The 26,699-nt window shown below is 40.7% G+C and overlaps 1 protein-coding gene across 4 annotated transcripts in view; it reads left to right on the forward strand.

Annotated features, from left to right (window-relative positions):
* The window catches only part of glra1 (glycine receptor, alpha 1), a 122,258-nt gene extending 97,077 nt beyond the window's left edge, over positions 1-25,181 (forward strand). The window contains exons 8-9 of one of the 4 annotated variants that reach the window (XM_074649009.1): positions 4,588-4,734; positions 23,978-25,181. In XM_074649009.1, coding sequence (XP_074505110.1) covers positions 4,588-4,734; positions 23,978-24,289 — 459 coding nt within the window. In that variant the 3' untranslated portion in view covers positions 24,290-25,181. The remainder of the gene's footprint in view (positions 1-4,587; positions 4,735-23,977) is intronic. The other 3 variants (XM_074649010.1, XM_074649007.1, XM_074649008.1) reach the window with 3 other exon arrangements.
* Positions 25,182-26,699: the final 1,518 nt, after the last annotated feature.

A 26,699-nucleotide genomic window follows, 5' to 3' on the forward strand; every position in this document is an offset into this window, starting at 1 on the left:
ACGAGGAAGGAGGAGACGCGATGACGAAATATGATATTTTTGAGAAATATTTAGCAAAGCAGATGATGTTAACGTTATCACACATGGCTGCTAACGCTATAGGTTCTGATATATACACATGCATGGTTAACTCACCAGAAAGTATTGCTGGATGCAGGTATAAACAAGTCTAGAAAAAACACACCATTAGTCATGATGCTTCACAATAACACTGCTGCAGATGTTGGTCATATGAGCTGAAATGGCAACGAGCAGCATTCACCTGCAGATAAAGAGATTGTTTGCACCTTAATGAGATTTCAAAACAACTGAATAACACAATGTCAGCCTGAAAATGGTCCCTATCCGACAGACGATCCCACGTTAATGAACAATTTGTCGTTTTCTTCTGTTTGTCAGAGGAAAATAAAACAGGAGAAAAGAATGTGTTTAAAACGTATAACTATGTTTTCATGAGTGTATAATCACCTGAAACTAAGAATCGTTGTGTTTTCGTCAGCTTAGAATGAGCCCTTCATACATAGGGAGTGTTGCCTTGCCAGGTTTCAACAGTAGCCCAGAACGAACAAACCAAACGTACCATTTAACGTGAGCCGCAAAGTGAAAAATGGTTGAGTCTAGAAGGTAACCCACTAATTGTGTAAATCTCGCGAGTTCGGTGAGGTTAGGCATTGACCTTGAATGGTTAAGGTTAGGCATTGACCTTGAATAGTTATGGTTAAGATAGGTTGTCGGGCAGCAGATCTTGCAAGAGCTTTCCCACGTTTTCACAATTTGTGGGTTACCTTCTAGACACGACCATGTAAAATTGTGTACCGCCAGTCGCCGTCTGACTTTCTTTGTTCCTAAAATAGTGTTATTATGGTAAGGATGGCCTCTGAGCGAGGCGAACGGCATTACCACGGTTTTGGAAAGGGAATGCAATCTGCAATCTGCAACCACATTGCAAGATGCCGTCAAATCCAACACACTGTCCCTTTAAGACTTTTACGATACCATTTAAGGTGGAAAACATTGATTCAATTAAATTATTGAAAAAAAACGGTTGACAATTTATACTTTAAACTAACACTGTATGGCTCTTAAAATGAACCTAGATGAATAGAGATACTGAAAAGGATTCTGGCAGAAGATTGTTGTCTCATGAGAGAGCGAAGAGTTAATGAAATATTATATATTATAATGACTTGTTCTTGTTCCCTGGTGACGGCCCTTGAGACCAATTTATAGACTAATTCTGAGACTAATTCATTAACGACGACATTTACAAATTAGAGGAGCACATATGATGAACATAGCGTAACACAAATGTGATGTCGTATGTATATGATGAATATGATGTACTGGATTTCACACCCTAAGAAGATTAGCTAACGGAGATCCCTTAGATAGATAGATAGATAGATTATATATATTATTATTATTGTTGTATCAGAGAAGGTGGTCGAGTAAAAGTCCCTCTCAACAGGGATGCAGTATTTAATCATTTGCTCAGTCAGTTCTTTGAGCTGTTCCAGTCAGTCAGTCTTTTAGTCATTTTGCCAAATATCTAAGCAGCCAGTCAGTCAGCTGGTCAGTGGTCCGGTCAGGGCAGCATCCCTGGCTCTCTCCACTGTCTTCTTCTTCTTTGAACATTGTCCTGTGAAGCGTGAGTTCAGTAACGCCACCTAAGCTGCAGTTCAGCGGGCCGCCGTTGGTCAGTTTGTCTGTCAGAAGCTCTCAACCTCATACAGGACCAGGAAGAGCCCAGCCTGGCAGGATGTTTTAGCTTAGCCTGCTTGGTTCCAGTTTTACAGCTGCCTACCTGTAGTTTACTTGATATTTTGATATTTCAATGACTGTTTTACCCATTATCCTTCATTTTAATATATATCCAAACTCACAAATCAAAGATCTCCAAGCAGCTTTTAATGCAAATTTGAATGTCAAACTCAAGAGCAATTTAATCAGCAAAATAAAGCAAAAGCTTATTTCAGCAGATTGTAAACATTTCTACAGAAAGTTATAAAGCTACAAATTGGCAGTAAAACAAAAAGGACACCAGGAAATAAAGTGATTAGAGACATGATGTCCAACAATTTGTAGTGCCCACTCTCCCTCCATCTGCTTCATTTACTTCACTTAGTGGTTTACTTTCCCAGAATGCCTTTCAACCACCTTTCAGAGAAGGATGTATTTTGTTTTTGTTGACAAAGTCAAGGTTTTCCAGGCAGGAAAGGGACAATTAAAGGGTTGTTCACGTATTTAAAATTGCCTCATGGAAATGTGTTTGCCTCATTTTCCTAATCTGCTTTTGATACATCAAGCTCATTTTATAATTCCATCCAAACAACTCCAAAATAACACACTAATGCAACACATATCCAAAACTAAATACTATTCAGTGAAAAAAAGGCCTTTATCTGTGTGCAAAAACTTTAAAAAGTCATTTTGTGTTTGAGGCAGCTCATTCATGTCACACAAAGGAAGATGGCCTCCTAAATGCCTTTAGAAATGTAGTTTTTAAATTTCGTCTTATCTCTAAATTGGGATAATGTAAGAATTCTCTTTCTGTCCTTCTTGTTCTTCTTCTCTCTCTTTCTCTCTCTCTCTGCCTGGATGACCATCAAACCAAGTGAACCAGTTGACCGTTTAGGCCTCAGCGGCTCTCAGCAGCTCTGAGGGGGAATTAGTCGGGCATTCTGAGATAAATGTGCATCAGACTCGGCGCAAACGAGCATGAATCACAACAAGGCAGAGCGGCGATGATAAGCACTGTGTGTGTTTGTGAAAGTGATCTGAAGTCACAGTTTAATTGGATTCTAAATGGCTGATTGTGGGTTTTCTCTCCCTGTGACAGAACAGGGATCTCCCTCTCAGGCCGCTCCGTGTAATTGCATGTGGAGATGGAGAGTTGTTATGACAGGCCGCGGTGAAGGCACTTGAATAATGGCACTTGGCGGGCAGATAGCAATCAGACAGTGATCCAACCAGACTTCATTTAGCCCTTATTATCTGGACGGCCCTTACCCTGTCCATCTTGCTTCACACCGCACTCCTCGCATGTAGAAACTGCTGACATTCAACTGGTTTAGTGTGCTGATTGTGTCGTTGCGTTCTCCATTTTTGTCCATTTTTGTCTGTTTAGTCTGTTCAATCTACTATAATATATGATACTATATGCATTTAGCATACCTTTATATGTTTATGTCATTCCAACCAGAAGGTTTCCCACTTCAACAGTGGTTTAACTACTGATTTCAGGTGGCAACTTCCAGGTCTGAAAAGTGAAGTCAATGCTGAAGTATCTTAAACTTGCATTATTTCTAATAGGCAGCAGGGGGCGTCTCCTCTGGGTGCTAAAAGAAGTCAGATTGTATAGAAGTCTATGAGAAAATGAACCTACTTCTCACTTTATTACCTCAATAAACATTGTAAACATGAGTTTATGATCTCAATCGCTAGTTTCAAGTCTTCTTAAATACAGCATGATGTTCATTTAGTAAATTTTGGTCCCATTTAGAGTCAAATAGACCATAAAGCAGGGGATGCTTTAGGGCGTGGCCACCTTGTGATTGACAGGCTGCTACCACGGCGTTGTCCGGTCTGGGAGCTGGCTGCGTTTTCGTCTTACAACTTTATCCCTTTCCCAGTGTGTTTTCAGTTCATGAACGTTAATTATAACCTTTTTGCTAACCTAAAAATATCCTATTCAGCGTTCGGTTGTACTTAGCTCCACCCTCTCGTGTCACTTCTGGTTCCAAAGAAACAAGATGATCGACGGCCAAAATCCCGAACTCGAGGCCTCAAAACCGCAGTCCACAAACCAATGAGTGACATCACTGTGAATACATCCACTTCTTATATTCAGTCTATGGCCTGGCCCCTGTCAAGGTGAAGTGTTGTGTTTAGGAGCACTTAAGGAGAAGAGTAGTCATTTGGAGAGAGTATTTTAATTTTCTCTCCCTCTCAGTGTTTCCCTTCAAATCTGGATTAACCCGCAACTGACTAGTCACATATCTACCTCACCTTCATTCTCAGTCAAAACCTGCAGGTTTTTCCACACAAATGAATCACACCTCAGTGAGTCTTTCTCTGTCCTGGCTGTTACATATTTAGACACTTTTTGCGCATAGCTAATTCTCCAATGAACATATTAGTCCCATCTTCCCATCTTCCCTTGCCCTCCTATAAGCATGTTGTTCTTTATTTAAAAGGCCATAAAATGAGAATTATGAAAGTGAAACTCTGACCCACAAATGTATTTTTGATTCACTTTGAATCTAATGGAAATACTTTGATGTGCTGTGTGCTATTGTGTTTGTAGCTTTTTGTAGTTCAGCCTGACATAATTGGTAACATAAACATTATGGGATTTTGACTAGACTAGAGGTTTCTGTTTTGATGATGTAAACCTACAGAGAAAATGAAAATATCACAAAACCAATGACAGAAAATATCCTTTCACTGGCTGCACGGAGGAACTACTTTAAGGCATTATTACTGTAGTTTTGGTGTTAGATTAGTTTTGTTCAACATGAAATCACGACAGTCTTACTTACTCTTACTCGACCCAGACGCCTCTAACACCTCCTCCCCCCTCTACAGGTGTCCTACGTAAAAGCCATCGATATCTGGATGGCCGTGTGTCTGCTGTTTGTGTTCTCTGCCCTGCTGGAGTACGCCGCCGTCAACTTCATCGCCCGCCAACACAAGGAGCTGCTGCGCTTCAGACGGAGGCGACGACACATGAAGGTGAATACTCTGTCACATCTGTGATACAGTCACACATTTATACATTCACATTTACATTTCTTTTTATCTGTCCACCACTTCTGAGATATCATCTGAATTGAAGAGTTGTATTCAAAAGTGAGATAATAATAAAACACAATGACATCAGCTGCTTTCAAAAGAATAATATATGACTTAAGGATGTGACAAAGATGAATTTGGATGCTAAACTTGACTGATTTTTTTAATCAAACTCTTCAATTCTACTGATCCACAGTCTTCTCCATATCTGCCCTTTACAATGTGTACCTAAGCTGTTTAAAAATGCATCACAGAGAAAGACATAAAAGAAAGAAAGTATGTAAGGAGAAAGGATCTTTAAGAACAAGGAGGAACCAGACGAGCTTTGTTTTCCAATGGTCAACCCAAACAGTAGTTTTGTCCACACATAAGCCTCAGCTGTGTCCAAACACCCAAACAGAACAGAAATAAATAGTTTAAAACCACAAATATGTTGTTTTTAAGGGATGAAAAGTGTTATCGCTGTTGTGGAAATCCTCTGCTGCTGGTCGCTGAGGTGATGTTTGGCATTATAAACACAAAGAATGCAGTTTGGATTAAAATCCCTGCTCCCCTCCGTCCTCGGGCCTTCTGAAAGATTCACTGCGTGTTTGATATTAGCTTTGTGTGGAGCTCATCACCGGGCAGAAACACGGGGCATCAATGTTTCATGGGCGGAGCATTGAGCATGATTAAAAGCTGAGCCGTAGAGCAAACAGAGATGGGGCTCATAATGGATTCACGATGTAGAAGAGGAGAAAAAACTCTTCCCCTCAGCTCTGAAACTTTTTTTTGTGGAAATGCATCATTTACGAGAAACAGAGTTGAGAGCTGTGCAGTCGTCTTCTTCTCAGGGAGTGTTGGTTTGTCTATCTTCCTTTTCCTTTTCTATAAAATCCTTCTTTTTAGTCCTCGTAACATGATCAGTGTGCTGTATCTCTTATTTTAATTTTAATTTTGACATGTTAACGTTCCAAAGTCAACATCCTGTCAAAAACTGGGTTTTCGTTTTCGTTCTCACTCCCAACTCTAGCTCTATACGTACCCAGCCCAGTCGCACCAAATGGCGTATGAATGACACAGTAATTTGCAAGTAATTTTGCGTGCAATAACAACACCGTTCTTCCTTTTTGATTTGTTATTTCATGCCCTGTCTGTATTAACTGCAATGTAAACATATTCACGTAAATATGACCGCTGTTCGTGTCCCAAAGTGTTGTTGAGTTGTTTTGAAGTTACGTTAGTGACATTAGTGACGTGCTTTCCATACTTCTGTCACGTCGTTTCCGTAAGGATTTTACTTAGTACTTATTTCAAGCCCAACCATGATGTTTTTCCTAACCCTAACTGTGGCCATTACCGTAGTTTGGTCACGTGGCATAAAAATGATACGCAAAAAGGCTAAAATCTGTTCTCATGACGTGCAGAATGTCCTTGTAATGTCATGCTATTCATACGCCTCCCTATGAGATCAGGTTGACAGATTCCTGTAGCGTCAGTTTAGAAATTAACGTCAATGTACGCTCGTTATATGTTTTACGTGGCATACGCTGTCTTTTCAAAATAAACTTACGGAATCACAGGAAAGAACTTGGTTAGGTTTCAGAAAAGATTGTGGTTTGTGTTCAAATAAATATGTTTGTTACGTAGTTAAGTAGGCTAATGTTACGTAAGCTATGCAACGTTACGTATGCAACATAGTAACATATAATAACATAAGTTACATAACGTCATGTAACTTAAAATAAGTCAATGTTGATTTTTCATTTAACACGGGACACAAACATATCTTGTTGGTGAAAGTCCTGTGTTTGTTTGACCCATCCATACCAACCACTCTATCGTTCTTTATACTATGTCATCTGACTTCCTCTTTTACTCCTGCCATAACTGCGGCCACGTAGAGCGTCATAATTTGACGCATAGGGCCACTGACTAAGCTACTGTATTTTACGACTTGGGAGTGAGAACAGGCTGGTCAAAAACAACATTTAGGAGAAATTCTGGAGCTTTCGATCATACCTCATGATCCTCAGCAGCAGATGGAGTTTGCCCAATTATTATGGAAATACAGATGTTCAAATTTCCATTTTTTTCTGAACATTTCAAGGACTTTCTGTCCACGGTGACTTAAAAGTTGGGGTTCATTCTTGATGTTGGAAACAGGTCATGTGATATGATAGAAAGCTCCAAAAGAGCTGCTTAATGGACCTCATGATGAGATTGTTTTCTCAACCTCTGTTTCCGAGGCCAGAATGAACTGTGAAACTCAGTTTTTAAGTCGACATGGACAGGAAGGACAGGAAAAAATCCACGACGACTAGGTGAACTCTACGTGGTGATGAAGATCACATAATATGACCAAAAGCTCGAGAGAAACTACCAAATGGTCCTTATGGTGGCTCAAAATGTTTAATTCTAGCAAAGATGAAGGTGTTTTGTGTTTGTGAGGGTCGTACATGTTTATGGACATGTTTGTGAATGTGTTTGTGTCTTTGCACTCTATTGAAAATAATGCTTAAACCACTATTGATGGAAAAGAGCAGCGTTTAAACACGATAATGACATCAGCAACCTCTGTCTTTCTTTGTTGTGACATCGCTGTAAAGTCAAAAACACATTTATCAGCCTCAGAACCACCTTACATGTTTTATTAACTGTCTCCAAGCATAAGAAGACTGCTTTTGATCTAATGAAGATAAAGTGGAGACTTGAAAACCTGCCACTTTATTTAATTTCTCAAAACTGATTTGGATATATTTAGTAAAAATGACAAAGCACGATGTCAAGGAGGTCTGTTGAGATGCTTGTTTTTTTTCCTTCCTCTACTTTCTTTCGTTATTTTTGTCTTTGAAGCATTTAATCAATCAATTGTATGTGTCCGGTTGGATTTATCAGCCCGAGGCTGCTGTATTGACTAAGGAGTAAAGCTGTCAGCTTGCGGGGAATATTGAAGTGCTGCTAGATTGTGAAACTGGTGCTGTGTGTGTTTGTGTGGGTGGAGGGCAAGAAAACACAAACACCCACAAGAAATGCAACAATGAGCCTGCAGTAAACAATCCACAGACTTGGATTTGTGTGTGTGTGTGTGTGTGTGTGTGTGTGTGTGTGTGTGTGTGTGTGTGTGTGTGTGTGTGTGTGTGTGTGTGTGTGAGATGGAGAGATTGTATCTATACAGCCGGTGAGCATGCATGAGTGCATTCACGAATGCTGTCGTGCATTTTGGCGTTGTAGGGCATGTGTTCGTGCCTGCCATGACTGGAGCTGCTTGATTGAATTTGACACGTTTTAGTGTGTGTGAGCATGTCTGTGTGTTTCTGTATTTATGGGGACCGAGTGTCCTCGCAAGGCTGGTAAAGTGACGTGGGTCATGCGAAGTGAGGACACTGTGCCAGAGAGTCCGGTTCAGGATTAGATTGTCTTAGTTTAGGATGAAGGATGGAGCCAGAATCAGGTTTAGGTTGGAGTTAGGGGTAGATAACCTTTTTTCTTTTAACTGTTATTATTATTATTAGGCATGATTATTTTAATTTTTTTTTTTTTTTTTTTTTTTCAGTTATCGACTAGAGACTTAGATTAGATTGGATTAAATTAGATTAGACTAGACTAGACTAGACTAGACTAGACTAGATTAGATTAGACTAGACTAGATTAGATTAGATTAGATTCGATTTGATTTGATTTGATTAGATTACATTAAACTTTATTGTCATACATGTACAAGTACAACGAAATGCAGTTTTGCATCCAACCAGAGTGCAAACTAATAAAATGCTGATTAAGACAATATATACAAATGAGCATATATGTGGTGTTTGCAAATAGACATATATACCGATTGCAGTTAAAGTGCAAAGAATAGACATATGTTATGTTCTGATGAATAAGACTTAAGTATAAAATGCTTACTGATGAAATATTGTATAAAAAATGTTATATAGCTACTAAACTATCTAGATTGAAAAACTCTGTTTTATACCTCCAAATTCAATTTCTCACCGTTAAAGGAGAAAAATCCATAGTTTAGAGGAACAAATTGCACCCTGCTGTGAATAACAGCATAGAGGGGAGACGGCGTCGGGGAGCTGAGTGGGGTTCGTGAGGAAAAAAGATACATAAAAAAGTATAAATCCTAAATCCTATTGTTGTAATCCCCAATCCTCTGAGCTGTGATGGTGGGTGAAGAGGTAGATTAGCGGTCCGGCTGCCGCTGCACTTTCAGGTGAATCAGACTCTAACCCAGACCGCCTCTCTCTGTGTCTCTCGACCCACCAGCAGGAGAGAGCGAGAGGAACGTGGGCTCAGGATTGACCCACATCTGGCATGCCGAATCTTTTGCAGTTTTTTTTTATTCTGTTACACAGTTTATTTTTGCTCACATGATGAAAGCAGGAGGTGAATTTAGGCCGTCGGTCTGTTACGTAATTTGACTTTTGTAAATGTAGGCGCTCGTCTGTTCAGTTGAGGTCAACATCTTTCACAGCTGACAGCAGTTTTTTTATTGAGGAATTCTTAGCAATGTTTTTTTTATTTGATTTGTTGTCATGTTGAAGGTGAATTTAGGACAAACGCTGAGCTGTTTTGTGTTTAATTTCATTCATTACATGCGACTGATGGGCTTTTCCTGTCTCAATTTAGAATTTAGATTACTCTACAGTCTATTTTTCACACTATGTGATTTATTTATCAGGGATTTTCCATCCATAACATGTAGCAGCAGGCGATTGTACACTATGTGAATCCACACTTAGGCACTTACTTCTGCCTTTTCACACCGGAACCATACGTGTTGAAAAATAAATGTACTTGTAGCATCGTCACGCGATTTGATGAAAGCATAGACCAAATGACAGAGATGTTACCGAAAGTGGAAATTAATATTAGATGAAAATTTAATGAAAACCGATTAAGCTCCACAGCATGAGAATAAGACGCAGATAAGAATAGGACATGGAATGAAATACATAATACAGCATAATAAATCAGTTGACTATATACGTTTTTTTTAATGAATCTACAAATGATTCCCATACATCTGTATCTGCAGGAAGCATAAATCAACCACCACACACTTTGTTTCAAATTAGATTCAAACCAAATAGACATTTTAGGTTTGGTTGCTCTATTTAATAAATAAACACAGTCCAAAAATGTGTTTAAAACCTTTATTATATTTGAAAAGGCAGGCATTAAAGGAATAGTTTGACATTTTGGGAAATCTCAATATACATTATAGTATGGAGCACAAGTATTCAGATCATTTACTTGAGTAAAACTAGTAATACTACAATGTAAAAATACTCAGTTACAATTAAACACATTCAACATTTCAAAAGTGCTGAAATATAATCAGTTTAATGATCAGTACATGAAATATTGAAAGTAAAAGTATTAAAAGTAACAGTACGCGCTATGTAGAGTGGTCCTTTGTTTTATCCTGTGTGTATATATTAACATGTAAGCTGTATTTTAATGCTGGTGATGATTTTAATTACTGTATGGACCATTGGGTAATTTAATCCATGATAATACATAGTATTTTATAATCTCGTGTTTGTGTGTAAAGTCTTAATCTGTAAAATAGCTGGTAACTGCCAGCCTGTTCTCACTCCCAAGTCATCAAATATGCCAGCTTGGTCAGTGCACTTCAAACTATGACACTGTATGTGATTTATGGTCTACGTAGTCATGGCGGGAGTAAAGGAGGAAGTTGGGTGACGTAGTATAAAGAAAAAATAAACAAAAAAACACAGGATATTCACCCAGAACACTGGTGTTCGTGTCCCATGTGTAACCAAAAGTCAACGTTGACTAATTTGAAGTTAAGTACGTTGAGTTACATAATGTACTTTATGTAATGTACTTTACACAATGTGCGTAACGAAGGCTACGTAACATACTTAACTACGTAACAGACATACTTATTTTAACCCAAACCACAATCTTTTCCTAAACCTAAGCACATAGTTTCCCGTGAACACAGCAGTTTATTTTACAGTGACAAGAAGAAACTGACACTAGAGAGGTACGTGGAGCATCACAGTTTGAAGCATATGGCCACTGGCCGTATTTGATGAGTTGGGAGTGAGAACGTGTTGTAACTTCAGCTGTCAAATCACATTATTTCCCTCTAAAAAGTAGTGGATTAGCATAACGTGGCATGAAATGGAGGTACTCAAGCAAAGTACAAGTACCTCAAAACTGTACTTAAGTATTGTACTTAAATATACTTGCTTTTCCATTACTGGTGCACAAACCTTGACAGCTACAAAACATTAAGGAGCTTTTTCTGTTTTCCACAAGAAACTAAAAGGACTTCAAAGGACACTAAGAAACACAGAGAGGAATTTGAGGTATTTGCATTTGAAAACAGGATTTCGCTGAGAGGTTCTTATAAAGCGCTCCAAATGTAGGAATCATTCAAAAGTGTAAAACAGTTTTAAATTCAGCTCCTGCGGTCTTTTTACTTTATTTAAAGCACAATGAAAAAACCCGGAGAATAAAGCCCTCAATAAGATCATCACCATTAATCCCAGCTGCTCTCCGTGAAATAAATCCAGCTATGGTGAAACGCCACCGACACACAGAGAGAGAGAGAGAGAGAGAGAGAGAGAGAGAGCGAGAGATGCAGTCCTTGGGCGTCACACATTCTTAATTAACCTCTCTGGCCAGTCCTTCTAATGTGAGTCTAATGTGATCCACGGACCTCCATTACGGCTCGGAGAGGGCTATCAGTCAGGTTCCAGCTCGCTGCAGAGGAAACCGTCACTGCTGGCCTGCAGCTCATGTAAACCACCCGACAGAGGCGGCCGTGGTGCCGCTGTCCACTCCCAACTCGCCTCTCTTTGTCCAGAAACAAAGGAACAGGTGGAGAGGAGCATAATAAACTGGAACAGGACATGTTTTATTGTCCAGCAAACATTCCCGATTGAATTAATACAGAGCCAGCCCGGTATCCCAAGGAATTACAGTCATATTTAATGAATTTGCTATGCACAATTTACATCCAATGCCAATATTCAGTGTCAATGCAAGAGATTAAAGTCCAGAAATTAAAGTACAGTAGTGGTGTGGAGGTGGTGGTGGATGGGTGTGTCATACATACGGAGTTTGTGTCACGTCAAAGGCTTGCAATGGATGTTTGATTATGTTTTGTTTTTCTCAATGTAACCCTAATTATAACCTTATCCAAGTGTTTTAGCTGCCAAACACTATTCATATATTTTACATTTACATTACATTTATCACCCATTTTGAATCTTCTCAGCTGATTGAATGGGCATTATCAGTGGTTATTACACGGCTTTGTTGAATACTCGATTCTGATTGGTCAATCACATCGTTCTATAGTCTGTAATTTCTTTATAGCAGACTGTTGTTATATGTATAATAGACAGTTTTTGTGTCAAATTATTGATTTCTTAAGTAAGTAGCCGTGTAAACCCTTCCTCCACTTTGCGTCAGGGTGCCATATCGCCCCCTATCGGGGTTTATTTCACAACAATGACTGGCTCGCTGTACATTATCCCTTACTTATCACTATTTTGTGAAAGTGAAACTCAACGTTATGAATTTAAACATTAAACATTTTTAGGTTTAGGCAACAAAGCTTTGTGGTTAAGTCTAGGAAAAAATTTTGGTTTGAGTTCAAATAAGTACTACGCAAATTACGTAACAAGTACCGTACAATAAGTCAACATTTACTTTTGGTTTCACACGGGACACGAGCAGCGGTCTCGTGGGTGAAAGTCCTGTTTTTGTTTGTCGCTCTTTATTCTACGTCGCCTGACTTCCATCTTCGCTCCCGTCATAATTACTACGGCCACAAGAGGTCGGCGTTGTCTTGTATTCGTATCGGTGAACGAGCATGAGAATAACAACAATGACTGCTAGCTTTCCATTATCCCTGGCTTTACTTAGCAACCAGTTTGTTTAACCTTGCCTTAAATGGTGTGACTTCTGTCAACTAGAGCATAAGTAAGGGTTTACTGCTGGACTAAAAGGAGAATGAATTGCAGATTTCGCTCTCATTTACTCCACGAATTTTCTGTTTCGTTAATCAGTTTTGCTTTTGAGAGAACAACATCTTGCGGCTAGCGTCAGCGTGAACATCATATATTTAAATAAATCAATGCTCAGTGCCCTCCTGCATAAAATAAAATAAGTCGTTTGCAGAACTTTGTTGCTCTGTTGAATATATAAGTGCACATAAGTGCCAGGAATCTATTTTATTACAGCAATAACCCCCTGAACGCCTGCACACTGTCATTACAAATGCAACAGTGATGCTTCTCAAGGGGATTATGTATTGCTGTAGAACGATTACCAATACATGTACACTTCCTCATCCAGGAAGGAAAAATGAAAACAGGAGAAACCTAACTATCTGTGTTGGCAGTAGCAAGGACAAACTGTACAGCACAAGCTAGTCGTGCTTTATGGGAATTACCAGCGTGGTTAGCACACCTCTTCAATTCCATATGCTAAATGTGTTAGGATGGTAGGATGTATTGGATTAGAGCAATATTTCCCCCGGAGGGATTTGTTTACTGTGATTATGGCCACAGCAGTGATGAATAGCTATGAGGTGCAGCTGAGTACAGTTGGAAGTCTATAATCTGAGCAAAGAATGTCCTCGAGGGTTTTATGCAACTATAAGATGCATGTGTGCTGCTTTCAAAGTGTTCTTTGAAGCAGCGAGAAGGAAGGAAAGGAAACTAGAAGGATGGCAAACTAGTTCTTCGATTTCTGGAAGCAATAGTCAAGCTTTCCGGGGGGAATTACCAGGAAAGAAAGAGTCTGATCGATCTGATTACTTGCCTGACATTTTACTGGTATGTAATTCAGAATTAAAGCTGCACCACCATATCCCTGCTTTGACACGGATACGGCGCTTGCACTCCGTCTCCGTCTTTCAGTGTTGTCGAGGAGTTGTCGTTGCAGTGCAGGTATAGCTGCAGCAGCAGCAGCAGTGTAGTCCCAGTTGTGCTGATTCCTGTGGTTTCTACCCTGATGCTTTATTGATTCGTTAGTGACACTGATAGTCCGGAGAGAACGAGACGCGGAGAGAAAGAGCGGGAGCAATCGGACTGAGGCTATCTGCTCCAGAAGGCTGTCTAATTAGAAAGACAGAGCGAGAGGGCATCGAGTAGACGGATACTGCAGCCCCTGCGAGAGAGGGAGGAGAGGAAAGAGCCGGCTCCATCGAGGCGGAGTGACACCCCCCCCTGCTGGGGGAGAGAAACAACTGCAGAGGGATCAGATCAATAGCGCCACTCATCCTTGAAGGATAGGCCCGCCTGGCAGCAGCTCGCTTGTTTAACACAGACAAGCTCTCCAGACTGAAAAAGAGAGGCCCCTTTAGAAATCAAAGTGGAACATTACTGCCTCCATTTCAATCAGGACCATCTCCAGTGCGTCTTCACTGCTTGTGTGAAGTTCAGGGCCGCAGAATACTAATTAGTATGTTTAGATGAAGAAAGACTTTCATCAGAGGAATTTATCTGTTCTGGAGCGCAATCGCTTCTGTCGGATGCATCAAAAATAGCCAGCGTACAAGAGAAATCCCATCCAGTAATATAGTAAAAACATTAGACCATGTTTCATTTAGCCTCGAGGTAGAAAGCTACTAAAGCCTGACGTCTGTCATTGTCCACTTCTCCTTCACCTCGACAACACGAGGAATGAATAAAAGCGAGCCTTGAGATTGCTTCCCTGCAGTTGGCTCTGTTTTTGGCACGCTCGGCCTTCTGGGAAAAGAGATGTACATTTGGAGAAGTGGCCTCCCCCCGCTGTTTAAGAATGACAGCGCCTTATAAGGCAAAACCGACTTCCTGATTGATCGGCTATAATCAGCTCGTTAGCTGTGATTAGGCGTTTTTTCGGAGAGGGGGGTGGGGGTGGGGTCTACATGCTGGTTTGCTCTAAATGCCTTGATCTCGCAGGCTGTTCGGCAGCTTTGAGAACAAAGGCAGATAAGAGAGCGCAGGGATTAAGAGGCGATCAGTGATCTCCCCGGGCTGAACTCAACCTCCTGATCGACAGGTGGGCTGTGAAGTGACGTGTAACACACTCACTGTTTCCTGATTAGAAGAAGAAGAAGAAGAAGAGCTTAATTGACACAGTGGAAAGCCCTCGTTGTTTTCATCCAGCTTGTATTCTGCATTATGTCTTGAATATAACTCACTGGATCCACATTATTAGATCTTCATGTTAATATCCATATTTATAATGCTGCCGGTCGGCTGAGGAACTGCTTTGACCTCTTGCCCTTATTATGCTCTGAAAAACTACCGGATTAGTTCAAACATGAACTCTCATCAGGCTCTCCGTGTTCTTACAAGACTCTAAAGAACTGACCTTTAGGACTCAGTGACTTACTGATGCTGTAAGTTCTTTTCCACTTGATGTATGGCGGTGCAACATCATCGTATGAAGCATGCACTAACTAGTCTCGCTGGATGTAGACTGTGGGAATAAGCCTGCCACTGGCCGCATTCTCCTCCCGTCTCCGCTATCTCCGCTGTCTATTTTCAACGTATCCTCAAACAAAAGTTATTCCTCATTTTTCGTGCATTTTGTGGGATATACACAAATTACAGTGCTTTACTTTTCGCAGGTATAGCTACGAACGGTGTATGAGACCAGCCTAAATACTCACTAAAGCACCAAATGTGGATTAATCCGGCGCTGAAAATAGTCCCCAACAAATGCACTCTTCCCTCCTGTTTGAGTAAAGTTTGATAAAAACTACAGTGACCATCTGTTTTAGGAAATCACAGAGCCTTCATTAAAAATGAAACTATGTATTTGTGAGATGTTGTAAACGATTTATGTCCATGAAAAGAACAAAAGATTTAAACAATCTGGTTTTGGTCTTTTCATGTGATTTGTTGGAAGTAACAAAACATAGAAAATATCCCCAGGCTTATCCTTTAAATGAAATTTTGTATTTTAATCCATGTGATTTACAAACTATTAATTAAAGCTATAACAGTGTTTCTGTGGAGGGCCAGCATGAAAACTGTTTTCATTATCTCCATCTGACATCAAAGGCTAAATTTAACCCTACATTAAGCTGAAGTGAACCCGAACTGACCTGATTTAAACATCCGATTTAATGCATGAAGCTAAAGGTGTCGTGGCTTCCCTGAAATGTTATTCAGATCAAATGCTGAAAGAGAGAGAGGGGAGAGAGAGAAAGAAGAGCGGTGCAGCAGATCATGTGGATAATCATTCCAGGTCAGCGGCCTGATGAGCCAGAGACATTAACACACCATGCTTTAATGCAGCCAGGACTCCAGTGGAAACAAATGGAGGAGAGAGAGAGAAAAGCAGGGACGGATGAGTGGATCGCTGGATGGAGAATAAAACACAACGTTGTATTCAAATGATACAAAAATGATCAACAAATAGACCCTGGTCTTACCTCCAAAAGTTCAGTCCATTCATACAATATTTCTGTAGAATATCTGCGGTACCACTGCTGTGAGTCACTTTTTTCATGCTTGTATTTACTTTTATTACAGTGACTGCACCAAAATCTATGACACTTTATTACAAATGCAACAAATACTAATTAGCAAGGTAGCTGATATGCTTGGCCGAGCAGAACTATAGGTCTCATCCTGCCATATTTTCAAGTTACTTATGTTCTTTTAACTTTGACTCATGACTTTGGCTCACTCAAACTGACCTCACAGGAAGGTGTATAAATAGCACATTTTAACACATTCCACGTGTCATAACACATTTTAGGCTTTTAGCGTGTTATTTCACTTCACAGGGTTAATGTTGGGAAACGGCTTTTCGCGTGTCATTTAACACTATGTCAGTTACCATGAAACGGCCGCAGTTAGGTTTAGGCAACAAAACCACTTTGTTAGGTTTCAGAAAAACATCATGGTTGGGCTTAAAATAGGTATGTAAACTAAGTAAAATACGTAAACAACGTAATATAACTACAGAAAACACGTCACAAATGTCACTAAGGTAACTTCAAAATAACTTAACAACACTTTGTGACACGAACACCGGTCTCCTGGTTGAAGTTCTGTGTTTGTTGGACCCATCCACCCCCCCTCTTGTCAAACATAAGCAGTCTCTCTCCCTCTCTCTTTTTATTCTACGTCACTAGCTCTGAGCGTAGCATATTCACGCAGGTGCGTTTACATTGCAGTCAGTACAGACTACATGCCGTAATGTCGTAAATGATGCAATTCATGCAAAATGACAATGCAAATTGCTGTGTCATTCATATGACGATCTGTCTGACCTTTGAACACAACAATGTTGTTCTAACCACACTAAGAACCACCTGCTTTTTAAGAGTACAGTAACAGTCGATTAGGTTTTAAACTTGTACACAAGGCGAGCGACCAAATAGCCTCCTCAGTCCTCTTCACTGGATCACTGGGCTCACATATGTTGGTCACAGTTATCTCACAGATAAAAATCAGATGGAAGCTGGGATGCAAAATCTGATATATATAATACATATATTGTATATATAATACAGGTGAATAGGGTAAAAAAAATGAACTAATAGATATCACCATGAAACTTCCTCAGTTGATTTCTCACATTAAGACAATTATTGTTCGTAATACAAGTTTTCTGAAATGTTATGTTTAAATCTGCAAATAAGGCATTATATAATGCTAACTTTTGGTGAATTTAGGAAAAATCTAGAGATGCAAATAGACAAATTAGTAAAATAAACAAAACAAATGTGCCTTTAGGATGTTTTCTTCAAAGAAGAACTTATGGACGCAAAAAAGCCCAAAATCTAGAAAATTGACCAGTGCATGAAAAACGATGTTTTGCCTGGGGTGCCTCACCTTAAAAGAAAATGTTAACACATACCATGAGCAGCTCCGGCAAAAATATGAGTATCAGCTTTGAAATATCTTTATAAGTAGAACCATTTCCTACTCAGACATTCCTCCCAGCTCCTCAGAATCCACTCGCCGCTGACATATTGATACTGAAACATCCTAAAAAGCCTCAAATGGCCCTAATCGAGGAGAGATGCTGAGGGGAGAACAGGGGGGGTAAAGGGTGGAGGAAGGTTTGAAATGAATCCACCAGAAAATGGATCAGCAAAGGCAAATTTATAATATATGTCCTTCCCCAGCGCTCGGCTGGAATTGCTTCTGGGGGGAAATCATAAAGCGGAACGCAAGCCAAGGAATTCCTCCTCCGGCCTCGTTCAGGAGAGACTGATGCCGGCGTTAGTTGGGGCTGACACCCTTCCGAATCGTGTTTTATGTAAATGCGGGTCTCTAAAACAAGTATCCAAGGGTAATATTTGCAGAGGAGATGGCGGAGGATAGCGGGCCTGACGCAGTTTGCTTTCTGCTTCCTGCTAATCTGCTCGATTAATCACATCAGCAGAGGCAGAGATATAAATGCTTCAATCGGAGAGGAAAGCATGATGGATGAGTGAGCGAAGAGGTCCTCTTGCTCTCTTTTTTTTCTCTTCCCTTTATCACATTTTTCTCAACCTCTCTCCACATTTTTAAGTCTACTTCTTCTGTCCTTTTTCACATATTTCCCTCCCATCTTTTTTTTATTTGTTGCTTTCCATCTCTTTTCCATTCGCTTCTCTTTTCTTTATCTCTGCTTCTTGCTTTCTCATTCTGTCTTAATTTCCAGCTTTGTCTTTCCCTTACATTTCTCTACTTATCGCTCTTTCTCTTTCATCCAATTTTCTTTTTCTCCTCCTTTCTTGTTATTGTTCACTCCTCTTTTTCCTTCAATCACTCCCAGGTGCTCTATCTAAAGGCTATTTACCATACAGCATAATAAACAAACAGCTAGCACCAAAATGAAAAAAGAAAATATGCTGCTGCAATCGTTGCAATATTAATATTGCATGCACATTCAAGACAATTCCTTCAGTTACTTTGATACATTTTCACACAACTAAAAAGGGGAAGACGAGCCAGTCTGAATTTGTCTCAGAAGTACAAGCCCTGCCTTTGAGGAGAGCTACTCTGGTATCAGCTGTGCCCATTATGGCAAGAAGATGAATTATGTGTCAGTGACGGGGCAGAGACCACCCCTGACCCGCTGTCACAGAGCGCTGCAGCCGCGGCCAAGGCTGAAGCCAGGAAGGATGTTAGAAATACTGAGGTCATGAGCAGCTCCACCAACCCCACATCATTTTCAAGACACATGAAAAATCTGTTCAACGTTCAATTCATTTGGAGGCTATATTTCCCATGTTTACGTCATAAGAGTGCTTTGTATTCTGCCAGAAATAATTCCTGATTATTACATTTTTGTATTTATTTAATTAGTCAAACAATATATTGGTGTTAGCCTTTTCAAAACTCAACAAACTGGGTCCCCATACTCCAGATGACCTCTGTGTCCTCAGTGGTAGCTGGGACACTGGGCCTTGCCTTCTCTGGCAAACCAGTGTTTGCAAATTTGTATGTAATGTCATTTTAACAGGCTTAGTATTAGTGTTATTAGTAGTAGTACTTGCCGTCACAGGTTATAGGCTATACTGGTGCATCTTCTGTGCATCGTCAGCCCCTTTCCCAATGGACAAAAAACATTTAACACCCACCAACATCTGGCGTTTGTCTTTAGTTTGAAAGGTTACAATCGGCATTCATTCCTGGGACAAAGGACTCTGCGGTAGTCACGGGTATTTATCGGCTCCAGTGATGGAAACATGACACCCGGGTGGCCACAAAGCCCCCAGGAAGAGCGCCGCGCTTTGAAGCAAATTTTCTTAGTGGCCAAATGGTGGTACTACAAATTCTGTGTCCGTCACGTGAAGCCACTGGGCCCAAAAATACTTTTTCTCATAGACTTACATTGGGAAAGAAACGTCTGTAAAATGCACTAATAGCTGAATCCAGAGTTATTTTCCTTCCTCCCTTCGTGTGAAATGAGCCCCAGACTGAGGCTGGAGTGAGGGCTGGTAGACGGAGTTAAAGGAAACACTACTGCGTCGGCTCTATGGGCCCAATGGATGCAGAAAAAATTGCCGAAAATTCCGTCCATCTTCGTCCAAGCAGCGCTCGAACATTGTTCCAAATTAGTCTGCACCGAGTTTGAAAGAGAGACTGAATAAGAAACAGATATTAATAAAATAACCATAATAACATTTTTACTAATCCTGTTTTCCGGCGCATTTGTTACGTCGAATGTGACACATCAGAAAAAAAACAGAAAGGCTACTCATCCACTGGCAATGGGAAAAGAGTAAATCGCCTATTTTCAGCGGGTTTTCCCCTGTTTAAAAATCTGGCTTATTTTGGTGGAAAAGGGGGAGATTTGTAAGCATCTTTCTGTATGAACAAGTATTCTCATTAGAACTGTATCTGAGCAGGCTGTTCTCATACAACGACCTACGAAAAGTAATGCACTGTATATCCCACGGAAACAATTTGTATGTAATCCACATAATCATGAAACAAGAAGCATAAAGAGCGACAAACGCCACATAGTGAGGAGGTCAGGGTGGACGGTGCGCCCGGACTTTCACGCAGGAGACTGTTGTCCATGTCCTGTGTGAAACCACATGTTGATGTTGATTTATTTGTCACGTCACTTCCGTAGTTATTTTAATCCAAACCACCATCTTTTTCTAAACCTAACCGAGTTGTTTCCTGTGGAGATGGAAGTTTATTTTGAAAAGACTGTATGCATGTAACCAGCAGAAAGTGACACGAGTTACTGGACAACGCATGAAAAAATGAGGACTAACTTTTCATAAGGTATCATACAAACCGTTGATTGACGATGAATACCAATATAATGAGTGAGGTGATTCACTGTTGTTACATTGCCATGTAGCTGTTTCCATGTGTGACGTCACAGACCTGCAAGTTAATCACTGAAGAAATCATGCAGAAAAGGTCGTAACCTCTATAAATGCAGAAGGAGACTGAGGAGAGAGGAGGAGAATGATAGAGAGAAGATAGAGGGAAAGAAAGAGGGAAAGAGGAGTGAGCTGCATCCTAAAGCAAGGCCATAAATTGCCTCCCATGTCCAAACCAAAGGGCAAAGCTTCATTCCCACAACTGTTTATCTCCTCTGTCCTTCCCTCCATCCATCCATCCATCCATCCATCCAATCCTTTATGGACAGCAGAAGCTCAGTCCTTGCTGTGCTAATGGAGGAAATTTCTAATTAGGCCTGAATGTAATGAATCACCGGGGTCATCCAAGGGCGAAGGTCTGGTTTCAGTCAGGGGTCTTCTGACTGAAACAGCGTCCGTCAAGCTGCTGGGCTTCCTCCTTCACCCCCCCCACACACACTTATTCTTCTCCTCCTCTCTTCCTTTCCCTCATCACATCTCCTCCTCCCTCCATCGGCCTCCTCATTGCGCCTCCTCCTCACGTCCCTCCGCCCTCCACATTAATCACATGGCAGGGAGAATAAAGCAGAGCATCTGTAATAGTTTAGCAGCATCACTGAAGGACGGGCAGAGGTCGGCTAGCATCGCGGCTAATGTGTAAGACACCCCGCGCGTGTGTGTGTGTGTGTGTGTGCGTGTGTGTGTGTGTGTGTGTGTATATTAACAGTAATAGATGGCTTGGTGTGGATGCAAGGACAGAACGGGGACATGGGGCGCTAAAAATGGATCGCTACCTGGTCCAACACATACACACACACATGCACACATCTATAGATACACACATTGACATACATGCACACACACACACACACACACTCACACACACACACACACACACACATATGAATGCTATACATACCAGCACACACACAACGGTGAGATTTCCTCCTGTGTTCGCTTTTGCCTCATTTTATCTGATATTTAGGGGCATTTTTATTTTTTATTTTTTATTTACCTGTCATTTTATTGACTGATATTTGCAATAATTGGTTTATTGACTATTTGTTTGGGTGGAAACTAGAGGCTGCTGGTGTAACAGCAGAGAGTCGTGCCGCCTTCTTTTACTGGCTGGGTGATTTGTTGTTGCTGCAGAGGTTTTGCGTCAGTCGTTAAGTTCTCCTGCTGCCAACAGTTTCCTCCTGCTTCAGGCTGCGTTCCTGCTTGTTTTCTGATCACAAAATGCTCCTTTTTTCTTACCCACAATGCACTGGAAAGATGCCCCGCTGATAGGCTTTTCCCACAGGGAACACAAATCGCAGTCATGCATGAATTTCTTGACATCATCTTTTATCAAAAAATGTGAATCCAAACAACTGCTAATCATCTGAGGGGCTTTTTTTGTTTGTTCGTTTTTTAATTTCATGGGTGTTGTTTTTAACTTTGAAGGGCACTTTGGAGCGCTGGTTATTTTCCTAGTTTAGTTCCCACACCACGCACACACACACACACGTTCAGTGTCTCTCAGCTCATCGCAGTGTTTGTGTTGGCGTCTCTGAACCAGATAAGGAAGTCATTGTGTCTCCTGTAATGAAAAGGCAGGGTGACGACGGCTGCAGATAGGATTTTTCAATATCTCACCGTGCGTGGGTGAAAACGCCGCGCGCACGCGTCATAACCTTGAGTGCAGGGCATGTCAATCAATCCAATCCATTCACTCCCCACCCTCCATCTCCGTGACGGGTGAGATAAACACGCTCGGTGTTCGGCTTCATCTCGTATTGATGACTTTTACAAAAGGCGATACACGAGCTGTGTGATCAATGTTCAGCTCGTGATTTATGAATCCACCGTTTGGGGGCTTTTTGTTTCTCTCCATGTCTGCATGGTGGTGCTCCACACTGCAAATACATGCAATTGCCCGTAGATGTGAATTGTTGTCATGAACAGGATAAGCGGGTATAGATAGAGAATGGATGAATTTGAATATCAACCTTTTCCGTCCTTCTTCTGAATCCTGAAGGATGACTAACCATGTCGAAAGCAAATCAGCTCAATGCTCTGTCATTACCTGCGGACAAATACTCCACAATACCAATCAATCAGCCACAACTGACCATTGGAAAACTGTGCTCTCTGTTTGAACAGCAGTACCATAAATGTCATGATGTCAGTGTTTATGTACTGGTGGTGTGACACACTGTAAAGGTCACATAATGAAGTTGCATTTCTGTTTTATCTGAATGAAGAGAAATGAACATAGAAGAACATAGTAGATCGATTTCTACTACATGATTATCATAGCCAAAATAATTTACAATAACAGTATTATCATGATATCAATATCAATATCATTTTAAAAGTAATAATAATAATAATAATGCTATCAGTCAAATTCATCTTTTACTTTTTTTTGTGTGTTTTGTCTCTTTTTTGCTCAAAATACGAGTGTAGGGAGGTGGCCAGAGAGTCTCTAACCATCACTGGATATAAATTATAAAATGCATTAAGAGGTGCTGGATTATTTACAAGATATTATCATATATATGTATTAACATGATATTAATATTTCATTTTAAATATCACGGTTATCGTCAATACCGGTATATCATGACACTCCTAATCTAAATATTGTGTATACTTTTATATTCATTAAATGTTACTTTAAAGCTGCAGTTGGTAACTTTGAGCAAATATGATAAAAAGGTAGGGCTGTCAAAGTTAATGCGATAATAACTTGTTCACGCAAATTTGTTTCAACGCCACTAATTTCATAAATGCAATCGATCTTATTGAAGTTGTAACTCAGTTTTGAAGCTAGAGTGAAGATACTGGTATATGAAACTAGAAAAACCTAAAGAATCCATTGGTACCAACCATGTCATACTAGCTTGTTGAGTAGGACGTTGAATAACGCTCCAAATTTACGAGGAAAAACTGGCATGTCCATTTTCAATGGGGTCCCTTGACCTCTGACCTCCAGATATGTGAATGAAAATGGGTTCTGTTTAATGGTAAATCCGGAAGTAGCGACAGAAATGACAGAGATTTGAAAACAGGGAATATGAATACTAATTCAACCAAAGATTTCTACTTTAATTCAGACACAAACAAATGTTATGAAATTACTTGTTTTCTCATTTTTCATTCTTCACTTCATGTCATCTGGATTATTTGGTTTTCGTGTCTGAATCGCTTTGTAATAAACTGAACTGACCTCTGATACACACGCACACACACCTCCAACAGCTGCATGTACTTACCACCTTCACACTTACATTCACACATACACACACCCTAACACACACACACACACACACACACACACACACTCATTCACAAACACACACACCTCCAACAGTAACGTCTTTCTCTGGTTCCTAACAGCCTGAGTCTTGGCCTGTGTTGCAGGAGGATGAGACAGGCGAGGGGCGCTTCAGCTTCCCCGGCTACGGCATGGGCCCCGCCTGCCTGCAGGCCAAAGACGGCATGGCCATCAAGGGCAACAACAACAACGCCCCGGCCTCCTCCGGCCCGCCCGAGAAGACCATCGAGGAGATGAAGAAGCTGTTCATCGGCCGGGCCAAACGCATCGACACGGTATCCCGCGTGGCCTTCCCGCTCGTCTTCCTCATTTTTAACATTTTCTACTGGATCACTTACAAGATTATCCGCAGCGAGGACGTCCACAAGCAGTAGTCGAGAGGCGGAGGAGGAGGAGGAAGAGGAGGAGGAGGGCGAGAACAGTGCGAAGAGGAGAATGCAGAGAAACAAAAAGAGAGAAGAAAACAGAGAGAGGTGACTTCAATAGGAGATATCATTGCCCCCTTTTTCACGCCAACCACGCCTCCTTTCCTCGTCCTCTTCCTTCATCCTCTTCCTCTTCTGGTCGAGGATAAGTCGCGTCCCTCAACCCTACCTGACACCTACTAGACATTATTTGAGATATCTATTGCTTTCTTTTCCCTTTATCCTCCTCTCCAGCCCCGAATCCCAGCTCATCCCGGCTCTTCACACCTCCTGAATAATCCGGACCAGTGCAATAGCAATGCAGTAAAATGCATGATATATGAATGTGGCAATATATTAAAGAAAAGATGAAAAATGAAACACAGACTTTTTGCAGGCACGCCCAACGAACTGTATGGGAGTGGACGGACTGGAAAGAAGGAAGACGAGAGTCTTGTAAAGGGTGTTGTATTTGATTTTAGGGTTTTCTTTTTTGTGTGGAGACAAGATATATAATTCTATATGAAAAAGTGATGTCGGGACGGGGTTGGGGATGTGCGAGAAGCATACAGCAGTGTAATATACTCATATCTATCATATATGGGGAAAAAAAGAACTTTATTTGAAAGGCGGGCATCTGGAAATGAGGGATTTTTCACCCCAAAAAAAGGACGGAAGGAAGGCGGATCGGTGCTTCCATTAAATAAAGCGATGCAAGGATTCACGCATTCTATATATCTAGATTTGCTTCAAACGTGTATTGCAAGCACTCCTCAACGCTTTTCCTCCCCGCCCCCCCGCCGCCAACACCACGAAACCTCGAACTGCAGAGACACTTGAGGTTCGCTGCTGCCGCTGTCAATCATACGACTGGACAAAAAGAACAAAAAAAAAAAAAAACACTGTACGAGCAGTGCTGAATATTTTGAGAATCTCATTTATCTGTGGTCAACGTGTTCCTCTACCTGTCCTTCATTTATTTCATATTGCATTTGTTGTTTGTTTTGGTTTGTATCTTGATTTATGTGCCAAGAAAACATGTCGCTTGTGGCTGCGCGGCGCTCTGCAGCTCCGACCTTTTTGTCAAGAGGAAGGCGGATGGTTTGACGTCAGTAGCGAGCGGCGTCTCCTCACGGGCTTCTTCAGGGTGTTTTTTTTAATCCCTGAGACATTAGTTTGTTTTCATCAACTGGACTGAGTAAAATACAGATCCTTGTTTGCTTTCCTCGTTGTGTTCATCGGGACTGAACCACAGATATGTTTACATCTTAGTAGTGCTTCCTTGCTTTGACCCCGCCTTAATGTGACGCCCCGCCCTTCCCCAGCTGAGAGGACATATGTAGTAAATTATACTGATTATAGCACCTGTTATACCTTAATTAACTGTATTTCCATCTCATTCACCAACTGTAGCTGTCATCATTTTGTGGAAAAGCTACATCATCATGCTCACGGAGTATAAAAACAGGATTTATTTTGCCACAGCCACGTTGGACGGGATTTGATCATTCTGCAGGTGACTGATGAATTTATCAGATTACTTTTTCTCTCTTTTACTTTGCGCCAGGCTTCTCTATGCAATAATCAGTATATGCAATTATTAGTTTTCCTTCCTTTCAGCAACGCCATGTTAAAAATGTCAGCTTTTTGTGAGTTGTTTTCTGGCTCATCCATCCCACTTCTAACTGCTAAACAGTGTTTCAAGCTTATTGGTAAATAAGGAAGGAATGGAGGTTATAAAGTGATAAAAACACGGTGATGAAGTTGCAAACTGTCTAGGGAGCCACAATGCATGCAGATTACTGTTTGGAAAAAGATTTTGTAGTAACAGATTGAGCCAAACCTCTGAGCCGGTCTGGAAAGAAAGTGCAGGAATTCCAGTGGATGAAAAGTCTTTTCTGCACAAACGGTTGTTTCATAATTTTCCTCGTTCATGTCGTCACGTCTGCATCGTTTATTCAAAAAAATATACAGAAATTTACAGAAAAGTTTTAATGCGAGAGGGGTGAAAGAGAAATTTTCCAATTTTGTAGCAAAGCAAGACAAAACTTAAAATGAACAATTCATACTCATACTCTTACTTATTGCAAATTTGTCTTGCGAATTTCAGCATTCAATTTGTTCATTTAAGAAGTGTGTTCAGCTAGGCTAATAAAGCTCAACATTGAACGTCCACTTTTCAACCGGCTCTGACTTTGGAAGTGAATTTGTCATTCTTTCACGCTATTGACGTCTAAAAAAATCCTTAAATAAAGCAAGTTTTAAGCATTGAACCAAGACAACCAGCTACGAGATGAATCATGACTGTAAAACATTTAATTCAGAGCACAAAAAAACTCTGGTAATTAGAAATTGGAAAAAAAAAAACACGTGCTTTTTA

Source organism: Sebastes fasciatus, chromosome 10 (genome assembly GCF_043250625.1).
Source record: "Sebastes fasciatus isolate fSebFas1 chromosome 10, fSebFas1.pri, whole genome shotgun sequence".
NCBI lineage: Eukaryota > Metazoa > Chordata > Actinopteri > Perciformes > Sebastidae > Sebastes > Sebastes fasciatus.